This window comes from Eretmochelys imbricata, chromosome 3 (genome assembly GCF_965152235.1).
Source record: "Eretmochelys imbricata isolate rEreImb1 chromosome 3, rEreImb1.hap1, whole genome shotgun sequence".
NCBI lineage: Eukaryota > Metazoa > Chordata > Testudines > Cheloniidae > Eretmochelys > Eretmochelys imbricata.
Window position 1 is genome coordinate 4,853,630 of NC_135574.1, and position 13,129 is coordinate 4,866,758.

At 49.4% G+C, this 13,129-nt stretch overlaps 1 protein-coding gene across 1 annotated transcript in view; it reads right to left on the reverse strand.

Annotated features, from left to right (window-relative positions):
* Positions 1 to 390: 390 nt before the first annotated feature.
* Positions 391 to 13,129, reverse strand: part of NUGGC (nuclear GTPase, germinal center associated) — an 82,188-nt gene continuing 69,449 nt past the window's right edge. The window contains exons 18-19 of the mRNA XM_077812314.1: positions 3,772 to 3,862; positions 391 to 798 (exon numbers count right to left, since the gene is read on the reverse strand). Coding sequence (XP_077668440.1) covers positions 740 to 798; positions 3,772 to 3,862 — 150 coding nt within the window. The 3' untranslated portion in view covers positions 391 to 739. The remainder of the gene's footprint in view (positions 799 to 3,771; positions 3,863 to 13,129) is intronic.

The following is a 13,129-nucleotide window of genomic DNA, read 5'->3' on the forward strand; positions in this document are numbered from 1 at the left end:
TATTGCTCTGGCTGCAAAACTGAAAGTAACCTGAAAGTGAGGCTTTGGCACAGAACTCCCTGCACATTTCAAGGGACAGGACATCACAAGAGCGGGTAGAAAATTTTCCATCAAAACATGTTCTTGATGAAACAAAAATTTTAGCAAATAAAGTCCATTTCATGGAACATTTTTGGTTTTCATGAAAACACAGGAAAAAAACTGACTTTTTTTTTAGCAAATAACACAATTTGCAGATAATTTCCCCCATAAACCTGAACATTTTAAAAAATTGCAGAAAATAATAATTTCCTGAGCAGTTGTAGTTCTGTTGCTATAACATATCCAAGTTTGCATTTGACGTGTACACAATTGATTCCACCATTAGCAAGCTGCGCTTTTTGCACATGCTGTATTTTGGAATTAAAATCTATGAATAAAGTATTTTGACTAAGATGAGTATAAAAACATGGTTATCCCCTACAAGCTACTATTACAATGCATTGCAAATTCATGAAATGAGAGTGTATCTTTACTCTCTCAGCATTCCATGATGGGACATTTAACCTATATTTCATGCTCTAATTAATTACATAAAATATGTTTTAAATTTCAGATTTACAAACTATTAAACAAGAGAAAATCATTCACTGAAATAGCTCAATTAACACCACACACAATTACAGAAAAAAGTCTCTAACAAGCTCATTAAAACACAGATTTTATGATAGAGAATTTCTGATGTCTCTTTTTAAGAACGTCACATTCTTTGCAGCATTTTGTGAGTCCATTCAATTTCTTGGTATTCATCCTGTAAGTCTGCAAAAAAGAACAGCAGATTAAAACATGGTTCATTTTCTTTGTTTTGAACAAGAATTGTCCATTTCCCTTTATTATGTAGTGAGGAAAGCGTTCTAATCCCCCACACAAACGAAGGAAAACAATACATTTAATGTATTTAAGCGTTTTGCTGGATCGGGGCCTTAATACCTCATAGACTCAGACTTTAAGGCCAGAAGGGACCATCATGATCACCTAGTCTGACCTCCTGCACTCCTGTGATAGACCCCTCACCTCTGGCTGAGTTACTGACGTCCTCAGATCATGGTTTAAAGACTTCAAGTTACAGAGAATCCACCATTTTACTCTCGTTCAAACCAGCAAGAGACCTGTGCTACAGAGGAAGGTGAAATGGCCCAGGATCTCTGCCAATCTGACCTGGGGAAAAATTCCTTCCTGACCCCAAATACAGCAATCAGTTAGTCCCTGAGGATGTGGGCAAGACACGTGAGCCAGACACTTGGGAAAGAATTCTCTGTCATGACTCAGAGCCCTCCCCATCTAGTCTCCCGTTGCCAGCCATTGGGGATATTTGCCAATAGCAGTTGCAGATGGGTCATACGCCTTTGCAGACAACCTCCACTCTTATTAATCTATTTACTCTTGAGTTAATCATACTTAGCACCCACCTAGGGCTTTTCATCCATAGAGCTAAAAATACTTTGGAAAGGTGGGTAAAGTCTCATTATTCCCATTTCACAGATGGGGAAACAGCAATTCAGTAATTTACACAAGGCCACACAGAAGTAATCAATAAAACCAGCAACAGCAGATGGCCTTGTGGTTAAGGCACTGGCTTAGGACTCAGGAAATGTGAGTTTGATTCACAGCTCTATCAGCATCCCTATGAGCCCTTGGGCAAGTTGTTTATCCCAGCCACCCAAATCAAAGGAAATTACCCTGAGTGTCGAGGCTGTATGCATGGAGGTCTCTGGTTGGGTGGCCAGGGTGTAAGGTTGCCATACAACTCTCCCTGCTCCATCTGCAGCCCCTCCATGACTGTTGTATGAGGCAGGTTTTGGGGTCAGGGAGGCCATAGGCCTCTCACTTCTTGAAAGTGGACAGGCCAGGCCCATGCACTTTTCACCAGGGTGGACCCCACTCCCTTTTCCTCTGTAATAAATGAAAAGGGGTGGGGGGGAGCTTCCTTTTATGAACACCCAGCCAGCCAGTTAGCTATAAAATCCCTCTTGGTGGCTGTTCTCTGCTTACTTTACCTGTAAAGGGTTAACAAAGTTCCCCAGATAAAGGAAAAGGAGTGGGCACCTGAGCAAAAGAGCCAATGGGAGGCTAAAACCTTTTAAAATGGGAAAAAAGTTCCCTTTGTCTGTTGTACTCTGGAGAAGGAGACATGAAGCACCAATGCTATAAGCAGGAATGTTGTGTAAGGCTTGAAGCAGGTATGGAAATTCATCTTCCATACCTAGAAGAAATTATTTGGATAGGGCATGTTTAGTTAGACACAATCAGGGTTATTTCTTATTTTGGCTTGTGGATCTGCTCTGTGCTAACCCCTGATGCTTTTGTTTGCTTGTAACCTTTAAGCTGAACCCCCAAGAAAGCTAGTTTGGGTGCCTAGTTTTTGCAATTGCTCTTTTAAAATCTAGCAAAAGCCCCTAAGTTCCAGATGTATTTTTTTCCTTTTTGTTTTTAATAAAATTTACCTTTTTTAAGAACAGGATTGGATTTTTGGTGTCCTAACAGGTTTGTGTCTATGCTGTTTGATTAGCTGGTGGCAACAGCTAATTTCCTTTGTTTTCTTTCTCAGCTCTTCCCCAGAGGGATGTGTGTGTGAAAGGGCTTGAGGGTACCCCACAGGGAGGAATTCCCAAGTGCTCCTTCCTGGGTTCAATGGGTTTTTTTTTGTATTTGAATGGTGGCAGCATTTACCAAGCCAAGCTCAGAGAAAAGCTATAACTTTTGGAGTGTAATACAAGCCTGGAGTGGAAAGTATTATTTTTTAAAATCCTTGCAGGCCTCCACCTTCTGCACTGTAAGAGCCAGAGTGGGAATTCAGGCTTGACAGCCTCCTCTTCCCTCCAAGGCCCCATCCCATGGTCAGGCTAACTTGGAGCCCAGTCGGGGAGCCCGGGCAGTTGTGGGACCCACGGCGGACCCTTGACCAGCCTGGGGTGTGGGCTGAGAACAGCCCCCGGTCTGTGTTCCCGTCCCCTGGGCTCCCCGCCCAGCGCAGGGCAGGTGGAGGTGGAGTGTCCGCGATGGCTCCACACAGCTGCCCGCACAGCTCTGTCCTTGACCCGGCTCCAGCCAGTGGCAGGAGGGCTCGGAGCTGCAGCCTGGCCATGGTAAGACTTGTACCATGGGCAGCTGTGTGGAGCCATGGATTCTCCACTTGCTCTGGGTGGGGGACTCAGGGGATGGAGACACAGGCAGGGGACTGCTTTTGGCACCCAGACCTTGCTCCATCTTCCAGCTTGGCCGGAGGCAGGATCTCTGAGGGAAGATGAGGGGTTGTGGGGGACGGGGCTTTGGGGGAAAGGGGAGGGGGAGGGGCAGGGCCCCCCCAAACCCTTCTCCCCCGACTTGGGAAGGCTCTGACACCCTTGGCTGGGGTCACTGAATCTGCATAAAATGCAGCTCCTGCCCCCACAGGGATCTTCTGCATTAGACCCCTTTTTAAGGAGGGAGGGTGGAGTAACGGTGTTTCAAAGCTCATTCCCTCAGCCCCACTGAGCCATCCAGCCCTTGCTGGGGGGACGTTCCTGCTTCCCCACACAGTGCAGCTCCACATACTAAGGTAGTGGACTTCTCCCCATACACACAGGCAAGTTCGCACTCAAATGTCATGTCAGGGCCTGGTTCAGCAGCTGCCCCCTGTAGGGCAGCCTGCACATGGGCGAACGTGTGGCAGGCTGGTGTAGCATTTCATACCACTGGGGCAGAGAGGGTTCTGACTCCAGCCATGCCCAGGAAGAGAGAGCAGAGTTTTACCTGACAGCTTCTCGGTGAGTTTTTCCCGGTGAGACAAGCCGAGTTTGAGCATGGTGGAAATGTCTGTCTGCAGCTTTGTCACGATAGAGTCCTGCAGCAAACACATTGCACAGCACGTGAGCATGGAAGTGACCTCAAAGCAACTTAGTCCTGGCCGTCAGCTCATCTAGGGGAGAAGGAGCCGAAGTCTGCACCATCTGGTGCAGCATCAGCTGAATAGTCTGTGAAGTTCTAATCACAATCAACCACTCCTGTGCAATGCCACCAACCAGTCATGCAGGTACCACCTAGGGCATCATGTGAAGGCTCTGGGGCTGCACAGGTGTAACCATGAACCTTGTTTGCCCTGCAGAACTTTTATTGCTGGTTATGACAGGCAGGAAGGAAAGAGCCCAGCTTGACCCTCAGATCCCAAGGGGAATTTACAGAACTGGCAGGTGGCTTGTAAACAGAGAACATTTCTTGTGGAGTGACAGTACAAATGATGCTCACAATGCCATTTTTACGGTCACTTTTCAGAATAGAACCATCTATTAAGGTTTCATCTGAGGAAGCCAAACACAGTAAACTGCATGAAACTCAATATGTCTATGAATATTGTGACAAAGTTCCTCCTCTATCTTGGTGGGTCTTGCGCTTATTGGCAGATTTGCTTGCCTTGGAGCTTCACAACGGCCCTCAGTTTGGCGGTTTTCATGAACCCACAGTCCAGGTCAACTCCTCCTGTGTCTGACCAGGAGTTAAGAGGTTTGGGGGGAACCCGGGCCCGCCCTCTACTCCAGGTTCCAGCCCAGGGCCCTGTGGAATGCAGCTGTCTAGAGTGCCTCCTGGAACAGCTGGGCGACAGCTACAACTCCCTGGGCTACTTCCCCATGGCCTCCTCCCAACCCCTTCTTTATCCTCACCACAGGACCTTCCTCCTGGTGCTTGATAATGCTTATACTCCTCAGTCCTCCAACAGTTCGCGTTCTCACTCTCAGCTCCTCGCGCCTCTTGCTCCCAGCTCCTCACATGCACATCACAAACTGAAGTGAGCTCCTTTTTAAAACCCAGGTGCCCTGATTAGCCTGCCTTAATTGATTCTAGCAGCTTCTTGATTGGCTGCAGGTGTTCTAATCAGCCTGTCTGTCTTAATTGTCTCCAGAAGGTTCCTGATTGTTCTGGAACCGTCCCTGTTACCATACCCAGGGAAAAGGGACCTACTTAATCTGGGGCTAATATATCTGCCTTCTATTACTCTCCTGGAGCCATCTGGCCCGACCCTGTCACAATATCTAATTTATATATTGTGACTGGGCAAGGCCAGATGGCTATAGAAAAGTAGTGGGAGATAGATATATTAGCTCCAGGCTAAACAAATCCCTGGTACCAGGATAAGTGAAATGGAAGCTGCTCCAGGTCAATTAAGACACCTGGGGCCAATTAAGAACTTTCCAGCAGGCAGGGAGAATGCTAGGTTGATTGGGACAACTGAAGCCAATCAGGGGCTTCCTGAAACTAGATAAAAGCCTCCCAGTTAGTCAGGTGGGTGTGTATGTCAGGAGCTGCAGGAGGAAGTTGCACTGTTGGAGAGACTGAGTAGTACATAGTACTACCATATCAAGCACAAGGAAGGAGGCCCTGAGGTAAGGGTGTAGTGGAGCTTGAGGAAGCGAGGGCTGCTGTGTGGGGGAAGTAGCCCAGGGAATTGTACATGTCATGTTCCTAAAAGGTCAGCTACCATAGCTGATACTAATAGGGTCCCTGGGCTGGAACCCAGAGTAGAGGGTGGGCCTGGGCTCCCCCCGCCCACCTTTGCCCCCTGATTAATCACTGAGACTGGGAGACAACAGAGACTGTGCAAGGAAGGATAACTGCTCTTCACCTCCCTAACTGGCTTATGATGAAAATGGCTCAGTAGACTGTGACCCTTGTCTCTAGAGAGAGAAGGGTTATGTGGAGGGTCACAGTGAGCCTCTCAGGCTAGCAAAATCCACCAGGAAACACGGGACCCACGGAGGAAAGGACAGAGCTTTGTCACTATATATATATATATATATATATATATATATATATATATATATATATATAGGGGAAGTTTATAAAAATGAATATAAAACAGAACTAGGAATTGTAGAAAAATGATAAGGGAAGCAAAAGAATAAAAAGAGAATTCTATGGTCAGCAGAGTTAAGGAAAATAAGAAGTTTTTACAATATATTAGGAACAAAGAAGCCTAATAATGGCATTCTTCATTATTGTCCATTATTGAATGGATGTATGGTATTGGACTATTGATAGATGGAAAAGATAAAATTATCAATAATAATTCAGAAAAGACAATAGTGTTCAATAAATATTAGGCAACTAGCCAAAGACTCAAAAAGTAATAGCAAAATGCTTTTAAGTACATCATAAGCAGGAAGCCTGCTAAACAACCGGTGGGGCCACTGGATGATGGAGATGCTAAAGGAGCACTCAAGGACGATAAGGGCATTGTGAAGAAACTAAATTAATTCTTTTCATTCGTCTTCATGGCTGAGAATGTGAGGGAGATTCCCAAACCTGACCCATTCTTTTTAGGTGACAAATCTGAGGAACTGTCCCAGATTGAGGTGTCAATTAGAGGAGGTTTTGGAACAAATTGATAAACCAAACATAAATAAGTCACCAGGACCAGATGGTATTCACCCAAGGGTTCTGAAGGAACTCAAATGTGAAATTGCAGAACTACTAACTGTGGTATGTAACCTATCATTTAAATCAGCTTCTGTACCAAATGACTGGAGGATAGCTAATCATAGAATCATAGAATATCAGGGTTGGAAGGGACCTCAGGAGGTCATCTAGTCCAACCCCCTGCTCAAAGCAGGGCCAATCCCCAATTAAATCATCCCAGCCAGGGCTTTATCAAGCCTGACCGTAAAAACTTCTAAGGAAGGGGATTCTACCACCTCCCTAGGTAATATGACTCCAATCTTTAAAAAGGGCTTCAGAGGTGATCCCGGAAAATACAGGCCAGTAAGTCTGACTTCAGTACTGGACAAACTGGTTGAAACTATAGTAAAGAACAAAATTGTCAGATATATTTTCAACTTAATTTCTTGGGGAAAAGTCAACATGGTTTTTGTAAAGGGAAATCATGCCTCACCAATCTACTAGAATCCTTTGAGGGGGTCAACAAACATGTGGACAAGGGAGACCCAGTGGACATAGTGTACTTCCAGAAAGCCTTTGACAAGGTCTCTCACCAAAGGCTCTTAAGCAAAGTAAGCTGTCATGGGATAAAAGCGAAGGCCCTCTCATGGATTGTTAACTGGTTAAAAAATAGGAAACAAAGGGTAGGACTAAATGGTCAGTTTTCAGAATGGAGAGAGGTAAGTAGTGGTTTCCCCAGGGGTCTGTACTGGGACCAGTCCTATTCAACATATTCATAAATGATCTAGAAAAAGGGGTAAACAGTGAGGTGGCAAAATTTGCAGATGATACAAAACTACTCAAGATAGTTAAGTCCCAAGCAGACGCAAAGAGCTATAAAAGGGTCTCACAAAACTGAGTGACTGGGCAACAAAATGGCAGATTAAACTGATTAGGGTATGAAACGACTGCCATATGAGGAAAGATTAATAAGACTGGGACTTTTCAGCTTGGAAAAAAGACGACTAAGGGGAATATGATAGAGGTCTATAAAATCATGACTGGTGTGGAGAAAGTAAACAAAGAAGTGATATTTACTCCTTCTCATATCCCAAGAAATAGGGGTCACCAAATGAAATTAATAGGCAGCAGGTTTAAAAACAAACAAAAGGAAGTATTTTTTCACACAACGCACAGTCAACCTGTGGAACTCCTTGCCAGCAGATGTTATGAAGACCAAGACTATAACAAGGTTCAAAAAAGAACTAGATAAGTTAATGGAGGATACGTCCATCTATGGCTATTAGCCAGGATGGACAGGTATAGTGTCCTTAGCCTCTGTTTGCCCCTCTTTTATACTTTCTTCCACTGCTAGAAAGATCCTTGCTGTGACATGGAGACAGGCAGCCCCCACTGGTCAGGCAGTTCCCCATTGCACACGTGTTCTCTCTGAGAAGTCTCGCGGAGAGTGGATTCCCTTTAATGGGCCATCAGCACATGTCTGGCTGGTCCTTTGTGTTGGGATATGTAAGGTTTAAGTAAAGCCCTGGAAAACCGCTGGTGTGCTGGCATGGTATTAGGGAGTAGAAGCATGGGGCATTTCTGCACTTGATAAATAAAATGCTACCCCTCTCCCTTCCCTTTTGCTTGTTAAGGATTCATAAGCGTTGCATCTGGATAAGGAATGTGGGGATCTAAGGGATACTCTTTGGGTAAAGCAGTGTTATCTCCCCCTCCCTTCCTTTCCCAGCTACATAAATGAGCTCGGGATCATGGCCCCTTCCTCCCTTCCCTGCGAACTGCTGATTAGGGGAAAACACAGTTACTTACCTCTCGTAACTGTTGTTCTTCGAGATGTGTTGCTCATGTCCATTCCAATAGGTGTGTACGCGTGCCGCATGCATGATCACCAGAAGGCTTTTCCCCTAGCGGTACCTGTCGGGTCGGCTGTGGAGACCCCTGGAATGGCGCCTTCATGGCAGTGTATATAGGACCCTGCTGACCTGCCGCTCACTCAGTTCTTTCTTGCCAGAATACTCCAACAGTGGGGAGGCGGGCGGGATTTGGAATGGACATGAGCAACGCATCTCGAAGAACAACAGTTATGAAAGGTAAGTAACCATTTTTTCTTCTTCGAGTGATTGCTCATGTGTATTCCAATAGGTGACTTCCAAGCAGTTGCCCAGGGGGAGGGGTCGGAGTTCACCTGATCGCTGAGTGCAGGACTGCCCTACCAAAGGCAGCATCATCCCTCGCCTGCTGGGTAATGGTGTACTGTGAAGTGAAGGTGTGGACGGAAGACCATGTTGCTGCCTTGCAGATATCCTGGATAGGGGACCTGCACCAGGAATGCCGTGGATGCCGTCTGTGCTCTGGTAGAGTGAGTCGTAAGCAGAGGGGCTGGAACTTTAGCCAGGTCATAGCAAGTCCTGATACAGGATGTGATCCGTGACAAAATGCGCTGTGATGAGATCGGAAGCCCCCTCATTCTTTCTGCGATGGCAATAAAGAGCTGTGGTGATTTACGAAATGGCTTTGTGCATTCAATGTAAAATGCCAAGGCATGTCTAACGTCCAGGGAATGGAATATACACTCCCTGATAGTGGCATGGGGTTTAGGAAAGAACATCAGTAAAATATAGATCTTGGTTCACATGAAACTGGGATACAGCCTTAGGGAGAAACAAATGGTCCCTCAGACCAGACATCACTCACTCGATTTTCCAGAGGTGGGGCTCTCCTATAGGTGTATAGAGTGGGCGATGCAAAAGTCCCACCGCGCGAGGGCTTCCCAACACAGGGGAGAGAAGCGAGCACTACCCTGTTTGTTTATATAAAACATCGCTGCAGTATTGTCCACGAGCACTGATACGAATGTGCCCTGGAGGCAAGACTGGAATGCTTGGCATGCCAGGCGAACCGCCCTCAGCTCCTTTCCGTTGATGTGCAGCGATAGCTCTGTATGGGACCAGAGGCCCTGGGTTCTGATATTGCCCAGATGTGCTCCCCAACTGAGTGCCGAGGCCAGGGAGAGCGTAGGTTGGGGTTTGGCAAAGGGTACTCCCGCACAAACCAGCTGTGGTTGTAGCCACCAGTGGAGAGAGTTGAGAATCCGAGGCGGGAGGGTCACTATTGAGTCCGGTGGGCCCCTGCACGGTCTGGGCACTTGCGCTAACCATGCCTGGAGGGGCTGAAGGCACAGCCTGGTGTGCTATACTACGTATGTACAGGCTGCCATGTGCCCCAATAGCCTCATGCAATTTCTGGCCATAGTTGTGGGAAAGCGGTGCAGGGTGTCGATAATGTCCGTGAGTGCTTTGAAACGCAGTTCCGGAAGAAATGTCCTCACTTGCGTGGAGTTCAAGAGAGCTCCTATGAACTCTATTCTTTGTGTGGGGGTCAGTGTGGACTTGGGCTCGTTCAACGTAAGTCCCAGCCTGCAAAATATTCCACTGGTAAGGGACACATGTTCTGTCACCCATTCCTGGGAATCGGCCTTGATGAGCCAGTCATCCAGATATGGGAATACCTGCACCTGGTGCTCGCGGAGGAAGGCTGCCACGACAGCCATACACTTGGTGAACACCCGGGGGGCCTTGAGAGGCCAAAAGGGAGCACCCTGAACTGGTAGTGCTGGCCACTGACTACAAATCTGAGGAAGCGCCTGTGGGCTGGGATAATGGAAATATGGAAATGTGTGTCCTTCAAGTCGAGGGCGGCGTACCAGTCTCCTGGATCCAGGGAGGGAATGATAGCAGCCAGAGAGACCATGCGAAACTTCACTTTCTTTATGAATGTGTTGAGGTCTTGTAGATCCAGGATAGGCCAAAGCCCGCCCTTGGCCCTGGAGATGAGGAAATAGAGGGACTAGAACCTATTGCCCCATAACTCCTGAAGAATCTCCTCTATTGCCCCTAGAGCTAGGAGGGAATGCACATCCTGCAAAAGGAGTTGCTCGTGAGAGGGGTCCCTGAAGAGGGATGGGGAAGGGGGTGGAAGGGCAAGAGGGAACAGAATTGGATAGAATATCCCACCCCTACCGTGCTGAGGACACAGAGGTCTGACGTGATCTGAGACCAAGCACTGTAGAAGCGGGAGAGTCAGTTCACAAAGGGGGTGGGGGGAAGGATCCAAGATGGCATCTGGTTCACTGTCCTTGGGCGCATCTTCAAAGTTTGGCTTGGGCCCAGGGGGCTGTTTGGTCGAACCCTGGCCTTGGCCTGAGGAGGATTGCGGAGGGCGCCTCCTATTATTCCTGCCCCTTCTCCTTTGTGGATCTCGCCTAGGGGGCCCAGGGTAGAAGCAGGACAGGGGCTGAGGCCTAAAGGGCTTTCTCTGAGGCGCAGGGGTGTGTAGCCCCAGAGACTTCCGAGTCGCCCGCGAGTTCTTCAGGCTATGCAGGCACGTGTCCGTATTTTGGGCAAACAGGCCCTCACAGTCAAAGGGGAGGTCCTGTATTGTGTTCTGGACCTCAGATGGAATCCCTAAAACCTGGAGCCAGGCAATGTGCCTCATAGCGATGGCGGTGGCCATGGTACGAGCTGCAGAGTCTGCCGCATCCAGGGCTGCCTGGAGGGCGGTCCTAGAGACTACTCCACCCTCCTCAAGGAGTGCGCCAAACTCCTTGCAAGAGCTGGCCAGGATTAACTCCTGGAACTTAGCTAACAAGCTCTAGGAATTAAAGGCGAAGTAACTCAGCACTGCCTGCTGGTTCGCTACTTGAAGCTGGAGCCTCCCAGTCAAATAGACTTTACGGATGAAGAGATCCAGCTTCTTGGCTTCCTGTGACTTAGGTGGGGGACCTGGCTGTCCCTGGCACTCTTTGTGGTTTGCCACATCAACCACCAGAGTCCCCAGCTGGGGGTGGGTAAAAAGGTGCTTATAGCCCTTTTGTGGCACAAAATAGCGTCTCTCAACCCCTTTAGCCATTGGTGGTATAGAGGCTGGGGTCTGCCAGAGCACCTTTGTGGTGTTCTGAATTGTCCTTATGAGGAGCAGAGCCACTCTAGAAGGACCTTCAGGAGTGAGGATGTCCACCATCAGATCTGAGTCCTCCGTAACCTCCTCTGTCTGGAGGTTAAGGTTATGGCCACCCTCCTGGTGGCCTTTGGTGTCCTTTGGTGGGAGAGTGGTGGAGGTGTCTGCCACCGCCTCATCCGGCAAAGAGGAGGAAGAGGTTCCTGGGACAGGATCTTCCTGCCCTTCCGGTTCTCTGGAGGTTGGGTCAGGTACCTCGGAGCTCCCCGCGACCACATGTGGCTCACGTGTCACTGACATGGGTGCAGGAGGGGCTGCGCTTGCCTGTGGCTGCTCAGCAGCCCTGTCTCGTACGGTGTCCTCAGGGGCCCTAGGGGTGTAGCATGCCGGTGACGTCACTGATGGGGGGGCACGGGGTGCCGATGCTACTGATACCGGCCTGGATCCTTGACCCTGAGCCTGGTGGTAGGCCCAAGGGGTCCAAAAGGGCCATTGTACTGGGCCCTGCCACTGGGGCAGCCAGGGGCCGGTTGCTCTGCTGGCCTACGGTGCCGGGATTGGTGCCTGGACCAGGAGCGGTGGTGGCTGTGTCGGAGGACAGAAGACTCGGCTTCTGACCCTGACGAGTAGTCTGTGCCTGACCACAGGGGCGCAGAGCCAGACGGTGCCGGCGAGCGGTATCAGGGGACAGCGATTGGCACCGCAGCATGGTGGGCGTCCCCCGACGACGAATTAACGGCGGTGTCACCAGAGGTGCCGCGATGGATGTTGGAGCTGCCCGTGGTGCCAGGCTCGACGCCGCAGTCGGTGCCGTTGCTGATGCTACCGGCCCTGCCTGAGTTGGCAAAGCCGGGCCCCGCACCTGCGGCGCCGGGTACTGCGCAGTCATGGCGATGAGCTCTCGGGCCGCCTCATAGGTGTCTAGAGTGGAGGGGAGATCAAGCTCATCCTCCAAGTCGTCCCTGGTGGGGGAGTCCATTCTCGCCGGACTCAACAGCTCCGCCACTAGGGCCGGAATCAATGGTGCCGGTTCTTGAGGACCAGACCGAGGGTGTCCCGCCAGAGGACACACCCCACTAGAATCCCCCCATGGCTTCTTGATGAAGGAACATCCACTGTCTGGCCTCTTTTTCTTATGCGGCACCGGGGATTGGGAATGGTGCCGCCTGGAGGCACTGGCCTTGAGGGCTGGGGAGCGGTGCCGGTGCTCCCTGGCAGAGTCCTTCCTCGGTGCCGGGACATCCCACACTGAGGCAGGTGCGCTGCACACTGAGGATGCCAGTGCCGGTTCTGGCTGAGGCCGAAGGGCTGACTCCATTAGGAGGAGCTTAAAATGATAGTCCTGCTCTCTCTTAGTCCTGGGTCTGAAGCTCCTGCAAATTGGGCCCTTATCTTTCTGATGGCCCTCCCCGAGGCACTTGAGACAGGCGGCATGCGGATCACTTGTGGGCATAGGCCTCGCACACCTCTTGCACGCCTTAAACTCCTGCGACCAAGACATGGTCACTGGGGAGAGAAGAATGGGGGGAGAGCCCCCCAAAGTAAGCTAAACTTATCTACAACTATTAATAACTAACTGACTAACGACTATTTACACAAAACAAGGGAACCACTTGGTAAGGCACTTGCAGATGCAAGTGACTGAGCTGTTCCAAAGACCATCGCAGGCGGTAAGAAGGAACTGAGCAGGCGGCAGGTTGGCAGGGTCATATATACACAGCCATGAAGGCGCCACTCCAGGGGTCTCCACAGCCGACCTGACGGG